The 23,207-nt window shown below is 35.4% G+C and overlaps 1 protein-coding gene across 2 annotated transcripts in view; it reads right to left on the reverse strand.

The window, feature by feature from the left end:
- Window positions 1-23,207, reverse strand: part of mib2 (E3 ubiquitin-protein ligase mind bomb 2) — a 360,322-nt gene that overhangs the window by 80,152 nt on the left and 256,963 nt on the right. For both annotated transcript variants that reach the window (XM_090392033.1, XM_090392032.1), the window contains exons 13-14: window positions 18,121-18,269; window positions 16,000-16,156 (exon numbers count right to left, since the gene is read on the reverse strand). In XM_090392033.1, the coding sequence (XP_090248159.1) occupies window positions 16,000-16,156; window positions 18,121-18,269 (306 nt within the window). The remainder of the gene's footprint in view (window positions 1-15,999; window positions 16,157-18,120; window positions 18,270-23,207) is intronic.

Genomic DNA, 23,207 nt, shown 5'->3' on the forward strand with positions numbered 1-23,207 from the left:
TACTACATAGAATGGGATATTCTAATTTAACTATAATTTTATATAAATTCCCCTTTTTGACTGTGCAAAATAGGATAAGTTTCATATTTCTAAATTAAACATTTCTTCAGTTCTGCTTTAAAGTTATAATATACATTTTGATTTCCTTACCAAAGTACAAGTTTCTCTGCCTACAATTAAGAATTGTTAGATTCTGAATGAATTAATCTTTTATCCAAATTTTGATCATTCAGGACACAACAATGCAATGGTATGCAGTACCGGCACCTTTTTTCTTAAGTTATTAAAAATTTGCAATTTATTGACAGCAAAATGTATTATAAATATTCCAGTAGATGGTACTGTGTTCACAAATTGAATTTTCAGTTTTAATTATTCATAAGTTGGTACGCTGCTTCCCTGTTTCATAGGTTGGTACGCAACCAGAAACAGGAAGTTGTGTTCACTTCCGATTGCTTCCAATATCAGTTTATCAGTTCTATATTCATTCTGCAACAGGCAGGTGTTCACATGAGTTATGAATTAATCTAAGTTATATCAGTGCAATCATTGTTCAAAATGAGTACTTTATGCCAATGAGTAAAAAAAGGAAGGCTGAATAAGCAGAAATTGTTGAATCTACTTGTGATCCTGTAAAACAGTAAATTACCACTGAAAATACACTTGGTGAAGAGGGTCAGGAAACGAAGACCCAAGTGGTCAAAAGGAAACAGATTCTGATAATGATTGGACTGAATATTGAACACTTTTGCAGAAAAATGACTTCTGCAAGAGAAAAGAGTGGCTGTATGTCAAGAATAAAATGTTGGGCTGTAAAGTGTGTTGTGATGTCGGAAGTCTTGCTGTCGATAAACACATGGGAATGAAAATTTCAGCAGAGTGGGCAAAGGGTAAAATCAATCATTTTGGAGAATCCCACAAACAACAATTAATATCATTAAGAAAAAAGATTTACGAACATAAGGAGAGTGCAGCGCACAAAGCGTGCCAAAAAATAAAATCTGAAGCAAAAATTGAAACATTAGAGAAAGTTTTTCTAAATACTTTGTCTCATAAATAAAGACGTAACAGGAAGAGTGTTTCGAACTGCTTACAAAGTTGTGAGGAGAAATCAATCATTTAATAACTTTGAAGACAAAATAAATTTACAGGAACTTAGTGGCCTAAACATGAGATATATTCTTCATTCTGCAAATGCTTGTATTAACATTGTGAGCCATATAGCAAATGAAATGAGAAAAACATTAACAGACAATATAGTGTACTCCAAGAACAAAATATTGTTACTTATTGATGAATCAACAACTGTGAGTAACACGACAACATTGATTGTTATTGTTGATGTAGTTCTTCCTGAACTTTCAGCTCCTTTAAGTCTTTTCCTAGATTTGATCGAATTATCAGATGTAACTGCTAGAGGAATTCTAAACTCTTTAATTAGTCATCTTGAGTGTTTAGGATTATCTGAAGATTACTTAAAGGAGTATTTATTGCCTGTAACTTGTGATGGTGCAGCCGTGTTGTTTGGTGTGCGTAATGGTGTGGCAAGACTTCACTACAGAAATGCCACACTACACTACAGAAATGCCACACTACAGAAATGGTGTGGCAAGACTTCAAAGTCTTGCCACACCATTTCTGTAGTGTGGCAAGACTTTGAAGTGCTCATCCATCACTTTCTGGATTCAAAAGAAGACAGCAGAAGAAGCAAAACAGATGCTTTCTTTATGAGGGCCTTTTAAGAAAAATAACGTCATGCGAGTTGGTTCTTGATTTGGGCCTTATGTGTGAAGCTCTCAAAGAACTTAGTGAACTAAGTCTAGATTTAACTGGTAATTAGTTTACGGAATTAACAACACAAATGAAGTATATTAATTAAAGGTAACTTTAATGAATCACTTCTATATTTCGGCAATGTCACATTGCCATCTTCAGGAACATAAAGATATGGTATGTGCACTCAGGAACTAACACAAAGCAAATGAGGAAGAAAGCAAGAAACTAATATTGTTCCTAAAGTCCTAATGGTGCCCTCTTGCAGGCTAATTTGGTAGTCTTGGCAGTTGGGCTGAAGTTCTCATAATGAGTCTCCCAAATTTGGGGCAGTTTCATGCACCCAAATTTGTTGAGGTTAGGAACGTTTTTTAGAGCTGCTGAAGATTCTTTGAATAATCTTTCATATTTAAACTTGCTGCGATGAATTATTTTTGTTTTCTTCCAACGAATTTTATGGTGGGTATCTAAGTCTAGATTTACAAAAGAGAAATATTGACTTGTCAAAGCAGACAGGATGATAAAGAATACAGTCAACTTTTTGAAGAAAGAATTGAAAATCCTGGTCCGCACTACAGTATTTTTCTTCAAAGTCAGAAGAACATGAAGTTCAAAGGGATTGAGTTCAAAACAGATCAATTTCTTTATGAGGGCCTTTTAAGAAAAATAACGTCATGCGCGTTGGTTCTTGATTTGGGCCTTATGTGTGAAGCTCTCGAAGAACTTAGTGAACTAAGTCTAGATTTACAAGAGAGAAATATTGACTTGCCAAAGCAGACAGGAAGATAAAGAATACAGTCAACTTTTTGAAGAAAGAATTGAAAATCCTGGTCCATACTACAGTATTTCTCTTCAAAGTCAGAAGAAGATGCAGTTCAAAGGGATTGAGCACCACAAAAATGAAAGACAGTCCTGCAATAAGTCGATCTGCTTCCTATAAAAGTCTGAAAGAAGCTGTTGGAAAGCGTCTGCTTGAAGGAAATGATGCTGATTTGCCTGAATGTGCTAAGATTTTAGATTCCAAGTATTGGCCAGAAAATCCTGGGAAGCACCTGACATTTGGTGAAGCTAAATTTAAAAGTTAGCACACAAATTTAGCTTAAATGAAAGAGAAGCAGTTGGTGGTTTTCTGTGAATATCTTCAAGAAAAAAAGTCTGTCCCGGACATACTACTTCCTCTAAAGCATACTTTGAGCACAATTGCAATATCTTCCAGTGAATGTGAAAGGTGTTTCTCTCAGATGAATGTTATAGTAACTTCATCTAGGTCATCGCTGCTTGTACAGACAACTTCTGCACTGATGTTCATCAGGATAGTAGGACCTCCTCTCATTCAGTTCAACCCAAGCAAATATGTGAACTCATGGCTGTTCCGAGGTCGTCATTCTGCAGTTGATACCAAAAGCAAGAAGCCATCTAGAGATGACGAGGGTATATCAGAGGATACGTTAAAAGTGTGGAAGTTGCTGTAATAACATCTTCATGGTGAGTACTGGCACCTTTTTGCCAGAAAAAAAGCACTGGGTTGAACAGTGTCTTGTATACAGCTATAGTAAGCCAACCGTTTGTAGATTCTCTGCTTGGCATTTTGCCAAGAATAGTCGATTCAGGCTGAAGGGGAGAAAGAAATGAAGGATGTACGAATTGGTTGCCAACATGCGAAATCACGTGCTTTCTTGTTTATCACTGTACTAGTAGTAGCTTGATTTTTGTTGTTGCTTTTTTGCATTTTTTTTTATTATTAATTTGTATGATGGATCCAATACAGTCGACAAGTTCTGCTGTTAAACATTTCAGTAGCTCTTGCAAAAGAATATTGAATAATGTGCTGACATTCTGTGAAAAATAATCGTTAAAAGGCAGTTTCCTTGTTCCCCTTTCTCAAGTCATAAAACGTGCAAGTGCAATTGCGGGCGTATCGGGGTCGACTGTTAAAAGAATTCATAGGGAATCAAAAGGTGAAGGTAAGCCAAAATTTAAATCTCCTAAAAAAAGTGTCAGAGAAAGAAAACCATTGAAACCGTAGCTTCGAATGATTTTGATGTAGACGTTATAAGAAGAACTATTCACGAATTTTACGTGGTCGAGAAAAGAGTGCCAACTTTCCGAAATTGATTCCTGTGCTTGAAGAAAAAAACGAAATTTCCTTGGAAAAGAGAAACTTTAAGGAAAGTACTTCATGAAATCGGATTTTGTTTTAAAAAGTCCCAGAATAAAAGGAAACTTATCATGGAGCAAAGTGACATTGTTTTATCTAGAACGCAGTATTCGAGAGCAATATGACGTTTTAGGGAGGAGACTGATTGTGTATCTAGATGAAACTTGGATTGATAGTAATTTAACTTATGGAAAATGTTGGCAGTCTAAAGAAGAATGTGGAGTGCTACAAAAAGGGAAATGCCTCGGGGCGCATAATAATTTTGTGGGGTGGAGAAATGGGTTTTTTTACCGAATTCAAACTTACTATACAAAGCCAATTCAACTACTGGAGATTACCATGGGCAAATGAATTCTACAATCTTCGAAAAGTGGGCAGATGAAAAAATTATTCCAAACCTTCCTAAAAAATGGTGTTGTTGTTATAATTGATAATGCTTCATATCACTCTAATCGATTAAACAAAGTTCCAAATTGGTCTAATAAGAAGCAAGTTCTTATGGATGAGCTCTCTGCAAATAACATTTCTCATTCCCCAGATATGCAAAAAATTGAATTGCTTAATTTGGTCAAAAGAAACTCGCCCACAACTAAACTATTTAAATTCGACACAATGCCCAGTATAGATTTCTAGCTTTGAGGCTACCACCATATCATTGTGATATTAATGCTATTGAGTACGTTTGGGCAGAAGTGAAAAGTTTCATTCGCCATTGGGGATATTGACATGTCGAAACTTTTTAAGTTTTCAGAACAGGCGATTGAAGGTATTACAGTTCAAAACTGTGGAAAATATTGCTCTCATGTCACCTCATTAGAAAATATGTATTGGGACAGAGACGGAATTATCGAAGAATTATGCAAACCTTTGGGGATCAGTTTAAGTGAAAGTGATGGCGATTCAGATGACTATGAAGATGAAAAAGATTTTAAAATGGTATTTTTTCCAACCTTTTTTTTGCATGGGTTTGTTAAAAGAGTCACAAGTCATAAATAATTAATTGGTATAGGATAATAAAGTGTCTCAGTTCTCTCACTGTAAGTTTAGAATATCTAAGTTCATTTGAAAAAAATTTCTGTTTTTATGTATAATTATTTTTAAGGGGATGCATAAGGATCAAAGCTGTATAACTGAGAGGAGGCATTGACATAGCCTTCAAAGGAATGCGGAGAACCAACCAGGGCTTCTGACCTAATGTCCAATCCTCACCCTTCTCGTGGTGCACCCGGTTGGATATCTACCTGGATACTGAACAAACGAGTATGGCTGGAATTTCGAATTTAGCCGACAAATTGTATTCTTATTGGTTAAACCAAAATAAAAAATTATGGTACAACATGACAGAATTTCATGCCAGCTGGGGCGTCACCTGGTTAAACAAGGCCCCCACTGTTTTTGCCAGGAAACCAGGGCGAACAGCGAAAAGTCAGTTACTGGAACAAATCCTAAAACACAGCCCAACTCAATATCACCAGAGTTAAAGATCGGTACTATCAACGTAAGAAGCCTGAATGGCAAAGAAATGGAGCTAGCTGAAGAATTAGATAAGTACCAGATCGACATAATAGGAGTGACTGAAACAAAAAAGACAAAAACTGGCAAGATCTTTCTGAACAATAAATACAAAATGTTATATTCAGGCAATGACAATCAAGGAAAAGAAGGAGTAGCCATAATATTCAACACTAAATAGGTGCCTAATCTTCTTGAATGGCAGGCAATCTCAAGTAGAGTGATGTGGGTAAATATCAGAATGGGGAACTGGATAATGACACTTATTTATGCCTTTGGTCCCACGGAAGGCATTACAAAAGTAGAAGTGGAAGAATTTTTTGAGGCTCTAGAGAAAGCTACTGACACAATGAAAAACGAAAAGTTGGTCCTAGTTGGGGATCTTAATAGCAGAATAGGAAGTGATTGTCAGACATACAAAAATATTTTGGGAAAATTGGAGAAAAGAACAAAGCTAATAATAATGGCAAATACCTGTTGGATTTCTGCTCAGGACATGGACTGGTTATTACTAACACCATGTTCCAACATAAAAATGTGCACAAATTCACATGGAGAGAAGAGGCAAGGAATAAGAAAAGTGGTGCAGGACACCAGAGTGTACAGAGGATTTGAAATTGGAAGTGATCACTATTTAGTCTTCAGCAGGATAAAATTTAATTTCATTTTGAAAAAGAAAAGCATGTAAGAAAATTTTAAAGCGAATAAAAGTTGAGCAGCTGTCAGATGTGAACTGTAGACTAAAATACACAAAGATTATTGAAAAAAAATGAAAGAGTTTCAGAACAGGAACAAAATCTTAGAGATTTGGTGGCAAACCTTGAAGAAAACCTGATTGATTCAGCCAGAGAGGCATGTGGTGAGGATGTTTGCAAGGATAGAAAAATCAGAACTCCATGGTGGACACAGGAAGTAAAAGAGGCAGTAAAGGAAAAGAAGAAAGCATATCAAAAGTTACTGACAAATAAGTCAGCTTGTGCTCTTAGAGAATACAGAGACAAATGTAAGAAAGCTAAACACTGTGTAAAACTAGCTAAACAAAAGTCATGGGAGGACTTTGGCAAGAACATAGAAAATAAATATCAAGAAGGCGGCAAAATATTCTGGAGGTTGTTGAAGAAGCTCAGAAATGGAGGAAAGAGTGCTGTAAAAGGAATTAGAGATGATACAGGTGACATGAAAACAGGAAAAAAAAGATATCATTGAAGTATGGAGTAATTACTTAGAAAAATTGTTAAATGAAACAAGCAGTGATAGCACAGTGGTAAAAAAATACTCAACAGGCATACAGTCAGGAATACATATCCATACTTGAAGTAGAAAAAGCCATCAAAGGCACAAAATGTTGAAAGGCAGCAGGAGTAGATGATATTCGACCAGAAATGCTGAAGTATGGTGGTATAAAATTCTTACAGTGGCTGCACTGCATAGTTCAGAAGGCATGGACAGAAGGATGAATTCCTGATGATTGGAGTAAAGCTCTCACAGTACCCATATATAAAAAGGGAAATAAAACTGCATGTGAGAATTACAGAGGTATTACCCTACTGAGTGTTCCTGGCAAGATCTATGCAAGTATACTTGAGAAACACTTGAGAAGAATAGTGGAAAAAAAGCTTGGTGAAGAACAAGCTGGATTCAGAACAAATACAGGCTGTCAGGTTCAGATATTCACTTTATGACAAATAGTCGAGAAAGCATGGGAATATAACAAAGATCTGTATTTTAGTGTTGTTGATCTGGAAAAGGCATATGATAAGGTGCTGAGAGAGAAGCTATTCAATACGCTACAGTTATATGGTGTCAATGGGGCGTTATATCAAGCAATACTTAGTCTTTATTTGAGTTGTAAGTCAGCAGTTAGAATTGAAGGAAGTACAGGAAGATGGTTTAATATTAAATCTGGTGTGAGACAAGGATGTACATTATCCCCTCTGTTATTCATTATCTGTATGGATCACATTATGAAGTAAAGTAGTAATAAACATGATATCAAAATTGGAGATGTTAATATCAGCTCTTTGCTTCATGCAGACGATGTTATACTTCTAAACAAATCTGCTACAGGTCAGCAAGATTCTGTGACTAAATTGAACGACTGTCGTAATAGATATGGTATGAAGGTCAGCAATAAAAAGAAAATGACAATGAAAATAGGCAGAATCGTTGAAAACGTCAACTGCGTTGTGAATGGATTTCCTGTGGAACAAGTAAAACATTTCAGCTACTTAGGCATGATTTTTAGTGAAGATGGTAAATTAAATATGGAAATAGACAATAGACATCAACAAAGCTGGTATGGTAGAAAGTCAACTGAATAAATTCATATGGAATAAGAGAGAAATTAGTCAGAACACTAAATTAGCTGTATACAAGACAGTGTTCAAACCAGTTTTAACTTATGGATCTGAGAGCTTCATCAGAAGTAAAACACTCGACAAAAGACTAGAGATCGCAGTTATGAGAGTCCTGAGAAAGATTAGAGGCGTGAACAGATGGCATCAATGGCAATATGATATTAAAAATGAGGATATTAGGAAAGAACTTGACATTGTTAGCATCCAGGAAGGCGTTAGCAGAACTAATCTCAGGTGGTATGACCACTTAAACAGAATGGGAGAGAAAAGATTAGCAAAACAAGTGTTCTCTGCCAGGTTTGCAGGAAAAAGACCCAGATGGACCAAAATGTAGGTGGATTGATATGGTACAAAGTGCCTTTATAAGACAGAAATATAAGATCTGATAATGTTGGAGTCTAAACAAGTAACAGACTGATTTGGAGGAAAATTGCTGATAGGAAGTTAGTAATGATGTAAATTTTTCATGTAGGACCATCATATTATGTATATCCCTTGAGGGTATATGGCAGGAATTTGATGATGATGATTATTTTTATATTATAGAAAAGTTTCTTAAAAATAAATTTCGCTAAATTTTTGTTTTATGCTGTACCTTTTTTGAATTTTGTTAATACTCTACATACATTTTTCCAACTGTTATACAAGCAAAATAGTTACACTTTAAAAACTACAATGTTCGTAAAAGAAAAGCTAAATTTTCCGACCTGTAATCATAAACACAAACTCATCACTGAAGACAGATTGATTACCCTATTATTGGAATGGATTCTCCTTTTTGGGACATGCGCAGAAATGTCGAAGGGTCTCTAATCTGTGGGCGAACTATAATTTAGTGTTTTGACTAATTACTCACTTATTCCATATAAATTTATTCAGTTAACTTCCTACCATACCAGCTTTATTGATTCTGTTGTCTATTTCCATATTTAATTTACCATCTTCATTAAAGCCATGCCTAAGTAGCTGAAATGTTTTCCTTGTTTTATAATGCAGCTGATATTTTCAATGCTTCTGCTTATTTTCATTGTCTTTGTCTTGTTATTGCTGACCTTCATACTTGCACAAAGTGAAGAGATGAGATTACCATTTCCAATTTTGATATCAGGTCTAATACCGCTTTCCTTCATAATGTAAACCATATAGAGAATGAATAACAGAGGGGAAAATGTACATCCTTGTCTGACACCAGATTTAACATTAAACATCTTCCTGTACTTCCTTCCTTCAATTCTAGCTGCTAATAAAGACTAAGTATTGCTTGATATAATGCCTCATTAATATCATATAAATGTAGCGTTTTGAATAGCTTTTCTCTTGGCATCTTCTTATATGCCTTTTTCAGATCTACAAAACTTAAATACAGATCTTTGTTATATTATCATGATTTCTTGACTATTTGTCGTAAAGTGAAAATCTCATCCTGACAGCCTCTATTGGCCTGAATCCAGCTTGCTCTTCACCAAGCTTCCCTTACACAATAATTCTCAGCCATTTCTCGCCTGTTCACACATGTAGTGGTCCTTGGAGCACTGTTGTTTATGAATATATTAATGATACTGGGAAGGGCCTGAGAGGAGATCTTTAATTGTCTGCACATGATGCAAAAATACAAGGGCAATCAGAGATGCTACTGATATACAGCATTTACACGGTGATGATCTGAATAGCTGGAAGTGTGGACAAATGATATTGGCTACCAGTTCAATGTTAAACGATATTATCACTTATTAAGAAATAGTATAATCCCAGTATAGTATGCTGGTGGGATTATGCTTGGAGTAACTATACTGGGATTATACTATATCTTAATAAGTGATAATATTGTTTAACATCTCTAGCCTTATCATGGCTACCATGATAAGGCTAGAGATCATGGAGTTATGGCAGATAGAAAGTTAGAGTTCAAGGGTAATATAGCAAAAAACTGAAAATACAACTCAAAGGATAATTGTGCTGTTGAAAGGAAAGTTGACATGTAAGGTTATGAGTTATTTTGCCTCTTTACAAGGTCTTCATAGTACCACACCTTGAAAACAATGTTCATATTAGGTCTCTTTCCTAATATGAACATTGTACATATTGGTTCCAAATGGATAAAGATCTGGCAGAGTTGTAAAGCGGTTACAAAGATGATATTGGGATTATGGAATGTAGATTACGAAGACACATTGAGAGTATGTGGGATACAGATACTGGTAGAGAGAAGAAAGAGCAGTGATATGCTAGAGGTCTATAAACTTTTGAGTAGGCATTATTGGATATTGGTTGATAAAATTTTTCATTACATGAAAGGTGAGGAGAGAACAAGGGGACATCCATGGAAATTAAGTTTGTAAGATACATCCACAGAACCATTGGTAAGTGCATCTAGTGTTCATGAATTTAAGAGACGGTATGACAGCTGATGTGAGTGATGTATGGCTTTGATTACTAAAAAACAATAATTAAAGAGAATGATATATTTGATTATTAGTTACTATACTTGATTTACTAAAAGATGTAAAGAAATATATGGAAGAGAAAGAATAAGCATGAATAAAAATACTTTCAGTACTATAAAATGGATTATGAATAATTTACATCTGATATATAAGTGAGCCTGTAAACTCTAGACTTTCATATTTGTTTATGATGGACGTTTAAAATAAAAATAATAATAAAAAAAAATGGAAAGAGATTTGTTTCATCATTGTTTGTGAAATATACATCACTAACCAATAAGCAACAGTGACTGTATACATTGCTAGCTCAGTGAATAACTATGGGGGGGGGGCTTATTCTATGATCTAATAATGCTGATCAGCTGATTTGTGTGCATGTGTCAGCAGGAATACATGCAGGTTGACAGAGGAGCAAGTCATTATACAATTTGTGCTTGTTATGAGTATTTCTTTCTCTTTTTTTTTAATATATATATATATATATATTTCACTTTATTTTCTAATAATTCTTTTATTGTCAGCCTGGTTGGCTGAGTGGTTAGAGTATCCGCTCTCCAGCCAAAAGACTGTAGGTTCGAATCCTGCTGTGGGCATGGATGTTTGTGATCATCTTTCAGCTTCATATATTCATAAACACTCTCCTAAGATGGAATGGATTACTACGGAAGAAGTGAACCCAACCTTAGCACAATGGGAGAGGTCTTTTTCCAACACTGGAAAATATATAGGCCAAGAAAAAAAAAATTCTTTTATTTACTAATGATCAGTGTTTTTTTACATGGTAACATAATATATACATAAGTAATTTTGTTCTTAAATTTAATTCTTGGAATTCACTTGTCTACCCAGAATTTCACTACCCTAAGCTGTATATAAACACTGATCTGCATATCTGTTAGTTTCTCTTAACATAAGTTCCATTAGGTCATCAGTTAGAAACACAGAGTACACTGCAGATGGCTTTTCCACATCAAGTGGTAAAAGCAGCTCATCTTCTCCATGTACCCCTGAACCAGTACTGCCACATCATTTACTGGATTCCATTCATTTGAAACTGAAAATTCAGAAACCTTACTTCATCAGATGAGGAACTGCTCTGTAAATATAATACACAATGAAAATCATCATCATGAATTATTCACTCCATCTTTGAAAATTCTAACTTCATCAGATATGTTTTTTTTTGTATTTTTTCTTTTTGACAGTGGCTCAGGAAACTCATCACTAGAACATGTGGATTTCCCACACGTGTTTCAAGTTTGTTGGCTCTCAGATGCATTCTTCTTATAGAATATAAAAGGTTTCATTTTCAGTTAGGAAAGATAAATTTTTATCTCCTTATGTGTATACTGTCCAAAAACTGGAAGCAGCTGTCCCTTATAGTGTACAACACACACTTCCCAACAGTCACCATATGCAAGAAAAACAAGTAGTTTTATTGTATCACTGAATAAGGTACAGACACATTTGCAGTCTGAGTAATATATTTGTCAACAAATACTGCAATTAGAGACAACTGGGATAAAAATGGCACTACCTAATGAAACACGTCCCCCTTCCACAGAAACTAAGCTGCATGGACTCGAGCAAAACATTTTGTTGTACTGCCAAACAGGGTATCTAACTAAAACCATTTCTCCACATTTTCAATTACATGAAATAAGTTTTGTTTGATTGCATTTGGAATTTTCGATGTCATTAAGACAGATCACAAATGCTAACTTCAAATAAAATTCTACTGAAAGAGGTTTTTTTAAGTCCATACACGAGAGGTTGGTTGATCAACCTATAGTACATTAGTACAGTGTGTGGGTGGTAGGTTAGGAAAGAAGGTACTTATTCACATTTGATTTGAATGACTGTATATTGTATTCCTTGGGGAACACTATTCCATAGTACAGCAGTTGAAGGATGAAGGAGGAGAAGAAGGAACTTATTCTGTGGGTTTCAAGGTGCGATTGTTAAAGGATGTTGAGCAGCAGCTGCATGTTTTCCAACGAGCTTAGTACTAAGTGGAGGAATTATTGATGCTATTTCAGATGAACATTTTCCATGGAAATATTTGTAGAATACACATAGTGTGGAGTCCGGTCATCTGTGCAGTGGCAGGAGTAAGTTGGTAAGAGATGGGTCATTAATGCATCTGTTCTCCTCTGTATTGAGGGAAGCATTATGAAGGAGTTTTTGGGGGCCCAATCCATATGTGAGAGCAGTATTTGATGGTGGATTCGTGATTTGTATAAGGTTAATAACTGTTCAGGGGTGAAGTAACATCTTGAGCGAAAGAGAAATCCTAGTTTTTTTAAAAGCTGAGGATGCAATTGTTGCTATGTGTTTATGCCAGGAGAGGCGTGATGTCAGGGTAATTCCAAGAAGAGAAATCTCAGATTGTCTGGAAATTTGGGTATTGTCAAAAAATAATACTGGGAGAAAATGGTTCTTTTTTATGAGACATAAGACAATACTGGGTTTTATTAGCATTGAAATTGACTAGGTTATCTGAACCCCATTGGAGGATGGCTTGGTTGGAGGTCAGAATTGAGGGCAGTGGTGGTCGATGTTCTGAGGTTGAGGTGAATTGTGTGGAGTATGGTTTATCAAAAGAAAGGGAGGAGTGCAATGTGCTGTCATCTGCAAAACTGTGTATTGGGTTGGGGGTCAGCTGAAGTAGGTCATTGATATATAGTAGGAAGCGGGTTGGCGAGAGGACAGAATCTTGTGGAACCCCAGCATTAGTTGAATGGTGAGAGGATAAGGACCATCCACACCACCACAGTGTGCATCCAGACAGAAAGCTGGCAATCCAACCAAACAGGTCTTGAGATAGACCAAACGATGGAAGCTTGCTTAGTAAGCCCTTGTGCCAGACCCGGTCAAATGCCTTCGAAATATCAAGTGCAACCTCTTGAGATTCGCCAAACTTCTCCTTGGCATTTGTCCAGAGATGGGTGTTGAGCAGATCCCTGTTGATCGGCAGTGATGGAATCCATACTGGCAGTCATTTATTAGACAGGTAGCTTCAAGGTAATGTAGGAGTTGGGAATTGATGATTATTTTCATTACTTTTGACAGGACTGAGGTAAGCGAGATGGGATGGTAGTTGGATGGAAGTGACTTTTCGTCCTTCTTGGGAATGGGTTGAATATAGGCCAATTTCCAGGCTGTGGGATAGATACCAGTGGAGTAAGACAGCATATATAGGCAACATAGGATAGGAGTCAGTTCTGGCGCACAAACCTTCAGGACAATTGGAGGAATGCCATCTGGGCCAGGAGACTTTTTTTGTGTCTAATTTGGACAGTATTTTACTGATCTCTTTCTGGCAAAAGGATATAGTGCACATTGTATTTGGGCATCTGGAATGGTTGGGGGACATTTCATTGTCAGTTATGCATGCACTAGAAGCAAAGTGTGATGCCAGGAGATTGGCCTTTTCTGTAGGTGTTTAGTAATGGCAAATGTTTCAACATCTCTGCCTGCAAGATCTTTCCAGCTGGAGGAAGAAATCCAGTTGATGTTGTGGACATTAAAATCTCCTAGGAGGATGATTTCGCTGTTGGGACTGGAGAAAGTCAATTTTTAAGGAGAGGAAATTAAAGAGCTCAGATCCGCTACAAGTCTGCAAGATTCTCTGACTAAACTGAATAACTGTTGTAATAGATATGGTATGAAGGTCAGCAATAAAAAGACAATGAAAATAGGCAGAATCATTGAAAAATGTCAACTGTGTTGTGAATGGAGAACCTGTGGAACAAGTAAAACATTTCAGCTACATAGGCACAATTTTTAGTGAAGATGGTAAATTGAATATAGAAATAAACAACAGAATCAACAAAGCTGGTATGGTGGGAAGTCAATTGAATAAATTCATATGGAATAAGAGAGAAATTAGTCGGAACACTAAATTAGCTGTATACAAGACTGTGTTCAAACCAGTTTTAACTTATGGATCTGAGAGCTGGGTCAGAAGTAAAACACTTGACCAAAGACTAGAGACCGAGAGTCCTGAGAAAGATTAGAGGCATGAACAGATGGCATCAATGGCAATATCATATTAAAAACGAGGATATTAGGAAAGAACTTGATATTGTCAGCATGCAGGAAAGCAGAGCGAATCTCAGGTGGTATGGTCACTTAAATAGAATGGGAGAGAAAAGATTAGCAAAACAAGTGTTCTCTGCCAGGTTGGCAGAAAAACGACCCAGAGGAAGACCAAGATATAGGTGGATTGATACGGTACAAAGTGCCTTAGACGATAGAAATATAAGATCTGATAATGTTGGAGTCTTGACAAGTAACAGACTGATTTGGAGGAAAATTGTAGATAGGAAGTTAGTAATAATGTCATTTTTTCATGTAGTACTATCATATCCTGTACACCCCTTGAGGGTACATGGCAGGAAATTGATGATGATGATGAGTTTGGTTGGTTGCATTAGGGGAGCAATAGAGACAGCATATGAATTTGACTGAGTTGGGAAGGGATATTTTCATCCAAAGAAGATCAAAGTTAGGCGATTCTAGGTTGGGTGCTCTCTCTGGCAAGGTATGTCGGAGTGGATGTATGCACGGATGCCACCGTTGGGTCGAAAGGAGTTAAAGAGTGTGTAGTAGTTTGGAAGGTTGAGAAGAATAGTGCTGGGGGATGTGAGATTTGGGTTTCTGCCAGAAAGAGAGGTGGAGTTTAGTAGACTGAAGGTGGTAGTGGACACTATTAAGGTTGGAGTTTAGGCCACAGATGTTGGCAAAGTGGATATGTAGGATTTTGTGAGTCATATGTTTGACCACAGAGTTGCAACTGACATGCCACATAAACTTTGCGTCAGTGAGCCTACCCACCTTCCCGACAAAGAAGAGGCACACAAATGGTAATGAGAAGGCCTGTGGATACGATAAATGTGCAAAACGCTTCCTAACATGATAACAATGAAGATGTTAGAAAGGAAATTGAAATTGTTAGCATTCAAGAATGTGTGAGCAGAGTTAATATTAGGCAGTATGGTTATATCAACAGAGTGGGAGAGGAATGTTTCCTCTCCCACTAAATTACAAAACTATACCTGACCTGGTTCCATGGAACTTTAATAGTGTTGTCTCCTGCTCGCTCAATTGCAAATGAGAAACATGAAAGTATGATTCATGCTATACTCATGTTTTAAATGCTATAACCAATACTTTTGCTCTCTCTCTCTCTCTCTCTGAATGATGCTCATGTTACAGTAAGCAAAATATATAAGAGCTGTAAATAAATTCTAATTCCTTTATGTGTGTTAAACATGTAAAGATATTATCAGAAGCAAACCAGAGATATCATCCAATGAACCACCCAGGCCAGTATATTTGTTTCTTCTCAATACTGGGAAGGAAGGGGGGGTCAATAAAATAAAAAATTATGAATTTTCATTTTGGCAAGTACTAAAGAGTCTCTTCAGTACTCACACAATTAAAGGATAAAATGAGTGAATTGGCAACATAACAAAATATTCTGCTATATTTATAGAAATCATCAATTTATCTGTGGTCATTTGTAAGAAACCAAGGACTGATATTACTGGGTAACCATGACTAACATACACAAGTATGTTAAACATACTAGAAATATCTGCTATCTAGTCACTAGTTTAAATGAAATCTCAAGTAATAAGTTATAATATCATATAAAAATATGAAATTCAGTATCTGAAAGTTGAATTTGTAAAGTAGTTCATAATTTCCCCATGTTTCTTCAGTCACAAAGCTATCTGAAACAGCTTACCTGAATATTTATATTACAGTGAAATTTAAGAAGAACTTTAACACAGCTGGTGTGTTGTTTATTAACTGCTACATGTAGTGCACTACATCTTGCATTGTTCACAGCATCAATTGTAGCACCTTTTTTTAACAACAGTTCCATTACTTCTGGCTGATTCCTAGAGGAAGAGGGAAATAAAAGTAACATAGCATGAAAAAAATGAGTAATATTAAATGTTTTAATTTTACATCATCTTTCCCTGCTAACACTCGAGCATTAGGCTGAATGTATGAGAAAATATCAATTTAAATCTATGACAAGGTGCTTAATCCTATCTACATAGTCTGCACTGTTTATCATATATATTTTCAGGATGGTTTTGTCTTTCAGGTTAAAAATCTTGTATTTTCAGGAAAAAGGAGGAAAAACTATGCCATCTCCATCTAAGACCAGATAATTTACTTTTAGTTGAAAAGTCTTGTAAAGGACCATTCTTAGACAGAATTCAAACCAAAGTGTTTCTGACCAAAGGGCATCATTGATACCAAATGAGTTACACATCTTTCCAATTTTGTATTATGCTAAACACGTATCAGATTCTTTTCAAACAAATTTTATAACTGGGATGGGGTAGGGGAAAGAAGTAGCATGCCAAAAATTGTCAATTCTGTATGGTGGACTGTGCTAGAGTTGTGTGGGCCAATCAACACAAGAGAGAAATAATACATAGTTTTCCATTGATATAGTGCTTCTCAAGGTGTGGTATGTGTGCTCTTGGGGATATGCGAAAGGTCTAAGATATGGGGATATAAGGCACTTTTTTTTTTTTTTAATCATTACTTTTTTGAAATATTTAAAACCAAGTGCTTCATAATGGAAACTGCATTTCTAATACGGACTTTCTTCTTATAGTGATAATGTAGCAAAATAATCCGTTAATTATTTAGTATTATTTGAATCACTTTTATAATCACTTTCAACTTCTCAGTACTCTGTAACAGGTGAATAATGTGCTCACTAGGGAGCAGCATGCTGGTACAGAACCTGGGAAGCAAAAAGTAAAATTTGTTTAAAACTCTTAGCTGTGAGCAGAGGAAAAAGATTCAGTCTAAAGAATGAAGTGAGGAAATATATAAGTTTGTAGCAAGAAATTCAACAGGTCAGACAGTATGCAGTTTGTAGTATGAGGGCATTTTGAACATGGAGTAAGTCTTCAAAACTACTACTACATGTTTTATTAATTAGGCAGTTCATTAGAGGAAGCATTTTGGTTAGTCCATCAACAGCAAATTCTTCCTTCAGGAATTGCAATAATGTGTTATGAGAATGGTTCACCAGATGCATAACTAGTGGAAGGTCTAGGCACATCTGCCGGAGGAGAGAAGACCAGAGTGGGCATAAAAATTTGTACATGATGTCCAATGTAGCCAGCAGAATTTGGTCTTTCTTTTCTGCATAATTTACTAAGTTTCTCTATGTTGGATCCATTTTTTAAGGAGAAAAAAAATCCTTATAAACTGAGTTAAATGCTGCAAATTTTTGCACTATAAGCTTGTTCGATGGCTCAGCTTCTTTCTCTTCTGTAATTTTGTGCTCTGGACCTATAGGGTCTTCATTTGAGAGCTGCTTTTCTTAGAGCTTCCACTAACTATTCAACATCTTCATTGTCAATCTCCATCTCCTACTCTAGCTAGTAGTGCCAGCGGGTAACTAATGTCTCATAAAGCTTTGTTGAATCCTGTGAATGTAAGCATATATTTTCAGCAGCTTCTTCCAAACATCATTTAATGTTGCACATACATTCTTTCCCAACGTTCCTGCAAATTTTCTCATCTTCATTAGTAGCAACAGTCCAAGCAGAAGTATTTATTAAATAATATGCCTGAAAGGTAACAATAACATCCTGGTCCATGGGTTTGCAGGACATTGCAGGAGATGGTGTTGTGAACATTTTAATGGGATGCCCATCATAAGTATATCGTAAGAGCATAAGTTGAGGCCTGACTGTAATGCAAAGTTATCATTATACCCTGTATGCCCCCTTTAAGATATAATAGGATGATCGTGAAAAATTAGCACCTGTTAATTTCTAAATATCTATATAACATTTTTTACAGCAAAACTACTAATAAAATTAGATACCCAAATGCAGAATAATGAAGAGCAGTATCTCCATCATCATCCTGAACTTCCATTGTAGATCCAGCAGACAGTAACTTTCTCACAATTTCTAAATGGCCCTGGTGACTTGCAACTTGTAATGCTGTTTTTCCAGAACTTTTCTGATTAACCTAATAGATATACAAATAAATATTCCAATTAATACAACTATAATAAAAAATATGCAAATTACAAAAAATTATAATGAAAAAAAATTATGCAAAGCAAAATGAGCATGGTTTGGGAAACATTTAAAGAAACTCAATGAGTTGAACTATAATATGAAGAATCACAGCGGAAAAAAAAAAAAAAAAATATATATATATATATATATATATATATATATATATATATAAAAATAAAAAGTAGTTTATTACTAAATGAAGCACATTTCAGAATGATTAATTCTGAATTGACTAGAGGAACTTTTTCTAAGCCTTTTTTCAACTGGTTCCCAAGTTAGATGATCTCTGCCATGGGAAAGCAGGTTTTTTCTCCTGGAAACTTGGGTTTTTCCTCCCGTAAACTCAATAAAATCGACTATAGAACCCACGCTACTCCAGACATTAAAAAAATTGTGTTAGGGTTAGGGATTACAAGATGGCAGCACTTGTTGAGCCGTCTCTCCACTGCAGGCTGCTAAAATTAGTGATAGCCTTAGGCCAGCTATCTCTGATTGGTTACCAGGGGAGATGATTGAACTGCCCATTCAGTCTCCAAAAGTTAGATAGAGCTAAAAGGGCCTTGCCCCTATATGGGGATAAAAGGTGTTAGCTGATTATTTTTATTATTTTTTAAATAGAAGTGTGTGTGTGTAGCCTTGTGGCAATCCTTGTGTCATAATGGCAAACTGCCAGAAGAAAAGCTGGTATTCTAGTTGTCAACTAAATCAGTTAATCCTTGCCACAAGCAAGTTGGTCTCCACCCCCATCCACCCTCTTGGAAACTGTAAATTAAAGATGCCAAGAAATTATACTCTTGGTTTAATCTTTTATCCAAGTGTAAGCAAACAATGTACATGAAGTATCTTCATGACTGGGCTACTTGTATATAGAGGCTAAAGGCTTCATATCAGTTGTCTTCGTATCCTATAATGCAAAGTGCACACCCTCTCAGATGTGTATAATGCTATGCATTATGGGAAGGGCCACTACCCAGACCATTTTTGACCTTTATTAAGGTCTCATCAGTAGGAGCCAGAATCAGAAGAGATAAAGGTTGAAATAATGTAGAAGTTCAGAAAATAATGCAGAATCCAAGTGTAAGCAAACAAAAAATCATCTTACACTTGGATAAAGGATTAAACCAAGAAGATAATTTCTCGTCATCTTTAATGTATAGTATGACCATATAATATGATTTGTAATTAGTGCAGAAGTTCACAAATTGTTCAAGAAACAATTCATTTTTATTGCTATTGTTTGTAGTTTTATTTAGTAAGAAATTTGAGGTTGGTGGAACAAATTCACAAGAAATTTTTTCCATGTATTTAAAAATCAAATTGTTGATTAAATGTCTAAACAACATGAATGAAAAACATTAAGACACTAGTTAATACAATTCACCTTTTGAAATAATATTGCCACTGAAAGGGTGAAGTACATTTATACGAAAAACACCATATCCTAAACACCGATTTCCAGGCATGTGGTGAAAGCAAAGTATTGAAATTTTCATGCGAAATTAAATAAAAAATAATAAAGATATATTTAGCATCATAAAATGGGCCTATTTTCAAAATCTGGGACATTTTCTTGGACAATTACTAATACAGAACTATGTATTAGAATCTGGAACAGTTGGCCACTTTACCAATAAGAACTATGGGATAAGGCAGTTACCATATAAGATCAGAATCCATGACAGGTTCAATATAACAATTTTCCTATTATTTTTAGACTTGGTCTTGTTGGCATGCAAAGGTGGATGATCTCCCTAACAAGATGTATTTCATTTTAGTTTCTTTGCGAGATTTATTATAATACTCTTTACGAAAGCATCAAGCACAGGCAGTAGATTCATGACAGGAAGTTTGGGCATTACCATAATTCTAGCAATTAAATTGTCTTAGCAAATGAGGGATGCAGAGCCTAACAGGAGAGTTAAGCTTTTACTTTTACCAATGTTTAAGGTTTGGGTGTATCAAAATTAAGGATATTCAGATGGTCAGAGCAAAGCAACCATCCATCCTAGAACATCGAGGATATCACACTTTTAGAATAGTTAAGTGTTTTATGATGTGGTATCATAAATGGTAACCTCCATGCCATTGATGCTGCTTGCAGTGTTACTGACATGTTTCAACAAGGATATCAACATAATGTAGTTTTTTTTAACTCCTCTGGAAGAATCAGCCAGTGCTTCTAAACCCTTGTGAATAAAAAAATTGTGACATTTTCCATATTAGTTTTTCATTTGTTGCATGGATGATGACAAAAATGATGTATCCATAGTATCTGTACTTAGTTGGAGTCTTTTGAAAGCTATGGAAAATTTGAGGATAAAGAATTCATGACAAGGGATTTATTTATTTTTATTTTTTTTTCTTCAGTGCCAAAGATTCCCATCCATTATGAAGCTGCAGACAGACATCCATTATCAGGCAAGCAATATATCTGCTCAGAAGCAGAATGCCACAGTTACCTCAGACACTACACCAGGACTGCAGAAAGTCTTGGATTCTATCTCCAAAACATGGGGTAGGAGATTTATATAGTCAAATAATCCTGGCTGGGCAATCCAGGACAACATATCTTGATGAAGCAGGGTCAAAGTAATGCCAGATTTCCCTTTCCAGATTTCCATAGCTTGCACTGCATGGCAAACATGACAACAGGGTGTTGGATCCTAGTCATAATGGTCTGGAAGATAGGATAGTAAAAAAAAAAAAAGACTCAGGAGAAGTAGAGCACGGAACATAAGAGGTTTCGAAAAAGAGGAAAAACGAAAAGGGTCAGCACTATCAGTGAGAAGCTCCCACTACCATGAACAGGTGCTCTGCATGGGGAAGACCCTCTGTGGTTTACTGCTGTAGTGAGTGAGTGAGATTGTGTTAATGGAATTTTGAATAAGCTTACAAAGTAAGCATTTTTGGTAATATCTAAAATAAACAGCCAATAATTTCTATTTTTCCAATGCAACAGCATGCTCCTACTGAATTTGACTTCCATGGCTATCAATTGTCATAGTGTCTCAAATTCTTCCCTAATATATTTATTTATCAAGTCAATAGCTGTTGACATTGATCAAATTAATTGATCCTTGCTTATAAGCAATAACACTTTCTTTTTCTCCTGTAGTCACTTCTCACAATATACACCTCATCAAAAACTGAAATTGTTCATGAGGAAAAACATTAAGTTTCAGAAACTTTGCAATCAGAGTATGAGGTAAGGATACTACACTCCGAATCAAAAAATTAGAATAATCAAACAAAATGTGTTGAGTGATTTGTAATTCTAATTTATTGCATAGAAAATAATTATTACCAAATATGAATTAGCATCATCTAAATCTATGTATTTTGTAGATTATATAACCATGCAAATTCATAAAAATCTAATATAAATTATAAGAAAGCTGTTCTTTGAAAACATTCACAAAATTAGAATAATTTTTAACGTGGTTTAAAATATTAGAATATTCCAAATTTTTCCGATTGGTTTTGAGGAGAGCATAGAAATAGCATACATTTAGTAGCTGTGAAACTGACTGCATGTGATGACATATCGGAATCTAAGAAGTTTCGTATGGTGTCTCTACACAAAGAAGGCCAAACTCAACAGTTTATAGCTAAGGAATTGAAATGTTCTCAAGCAAGTGTGAGAAGAGTACTGAGACAGTATTCAAAAAAAACCAGAGTTTTCAAAATAATCACTGCAACAGTGGCTGAAAGGTAATAACATCAAGAGATGAGAAGAGATTGAAGAATATTGTGAAGAAATACTCCTTCCGAAGTGTAAACTATTTTTTTACAGAAGATGGAAAGAACTAGGTGTGAATGTGTCTAAATCTATGACATTGAGATGTCTTCACAAATTGGGTTTTAAATCATGTGTGCCTAAGACAAAGCTGCTTATGACTTCCAAGCGAAAGGCAGTTAGAGTGCAATAGTGCAAAGACTTTGAAAGTATGTTTTGTGTGTCCCATGGTCATCAAGGAATACATGTTTGGCATCTTAAGCAAAAAGCATTTGATAAAAAATGCATGAAACGTTCAGTGAAATTTGCAACTTCTGTCATGGTATGGGCTTGTATGACCGCAGATGGTCCAGGTAGGTTGTGTATTGTATGAGAGAGTCGATTCCAAAGCATACCAAGAAATTATTGAGCACTTTATGTTACCAGTAATTTCCTTTTCAGCAAAATTCAGCTTCTTGCCATACTTCCAAGACAGCCAGATGGCTCAAAGAAAGGCAAATCAATGTAATTCCTTGACTTGCAAACTCACCAGATTTAAACCCTATTGAGCATTTGTGTGAAATTATGAAGAAATGTCTTCAAGAAGTTGCCTCAAGAGACAAAAAATTAACTCGTTTCTAGTCTGCAGACCATGGGGCCTTCTTTTTTTTTGATAAAAAAAACTTGTGAACTGCTAGTAAATAATATGCAAAACCCTTTACAAACGGTCATAAAAGCTAAGGGGAATGCAACAAAGTTCTAATCATCATGCTGTTTCTCTTTGACTGTAATTTTTGTGCATTTATTTTCACATTATTCTAATATTTTGAACCATGTTAAAAATTATTCTAATTTTGTGGATGTTTCAAATAACAGTTTTCTTATAATTTATATTACATTTTTATGAGTTTACATGGTGATATAATCTAAATAATATGTAGATTTAGATTATGCTTATTCAAATTTGGTAATAATTATTTTCTATGCAATAAATTGGAATTGCAAATCATTCAACACATTTTCTTTATTCTAATTTTTGATTCGGAGGTGTACTATGATAGTCCACCACAAGTCATCATGACTACTAGCTTCTTAACATTAATTTTCTTCTAAATTAATCTGTTCTTAGTAAGGATCCAACATTATCAAATCTTATATTCTTGTTCTCCA

The sequence above is a fragment of the Typopeltis vanoorti genome, chromosome 4 (genome assembly GCF_054136105.1).
Source record: "Typopeltis vanoorti isolate ZY-2024b chromosome 4, IOZ_Tvanoo_1.0, whole genome shotgun sequence".
In the NCBI taxonomy this organism is placed as follows: domain Eukaryota; kingdom Metazoa; phylum Arthropoda; class Arachnida; order Uropygi; family Thelyphonidae; genus Typopeltis; species Typopeltis vanoorti.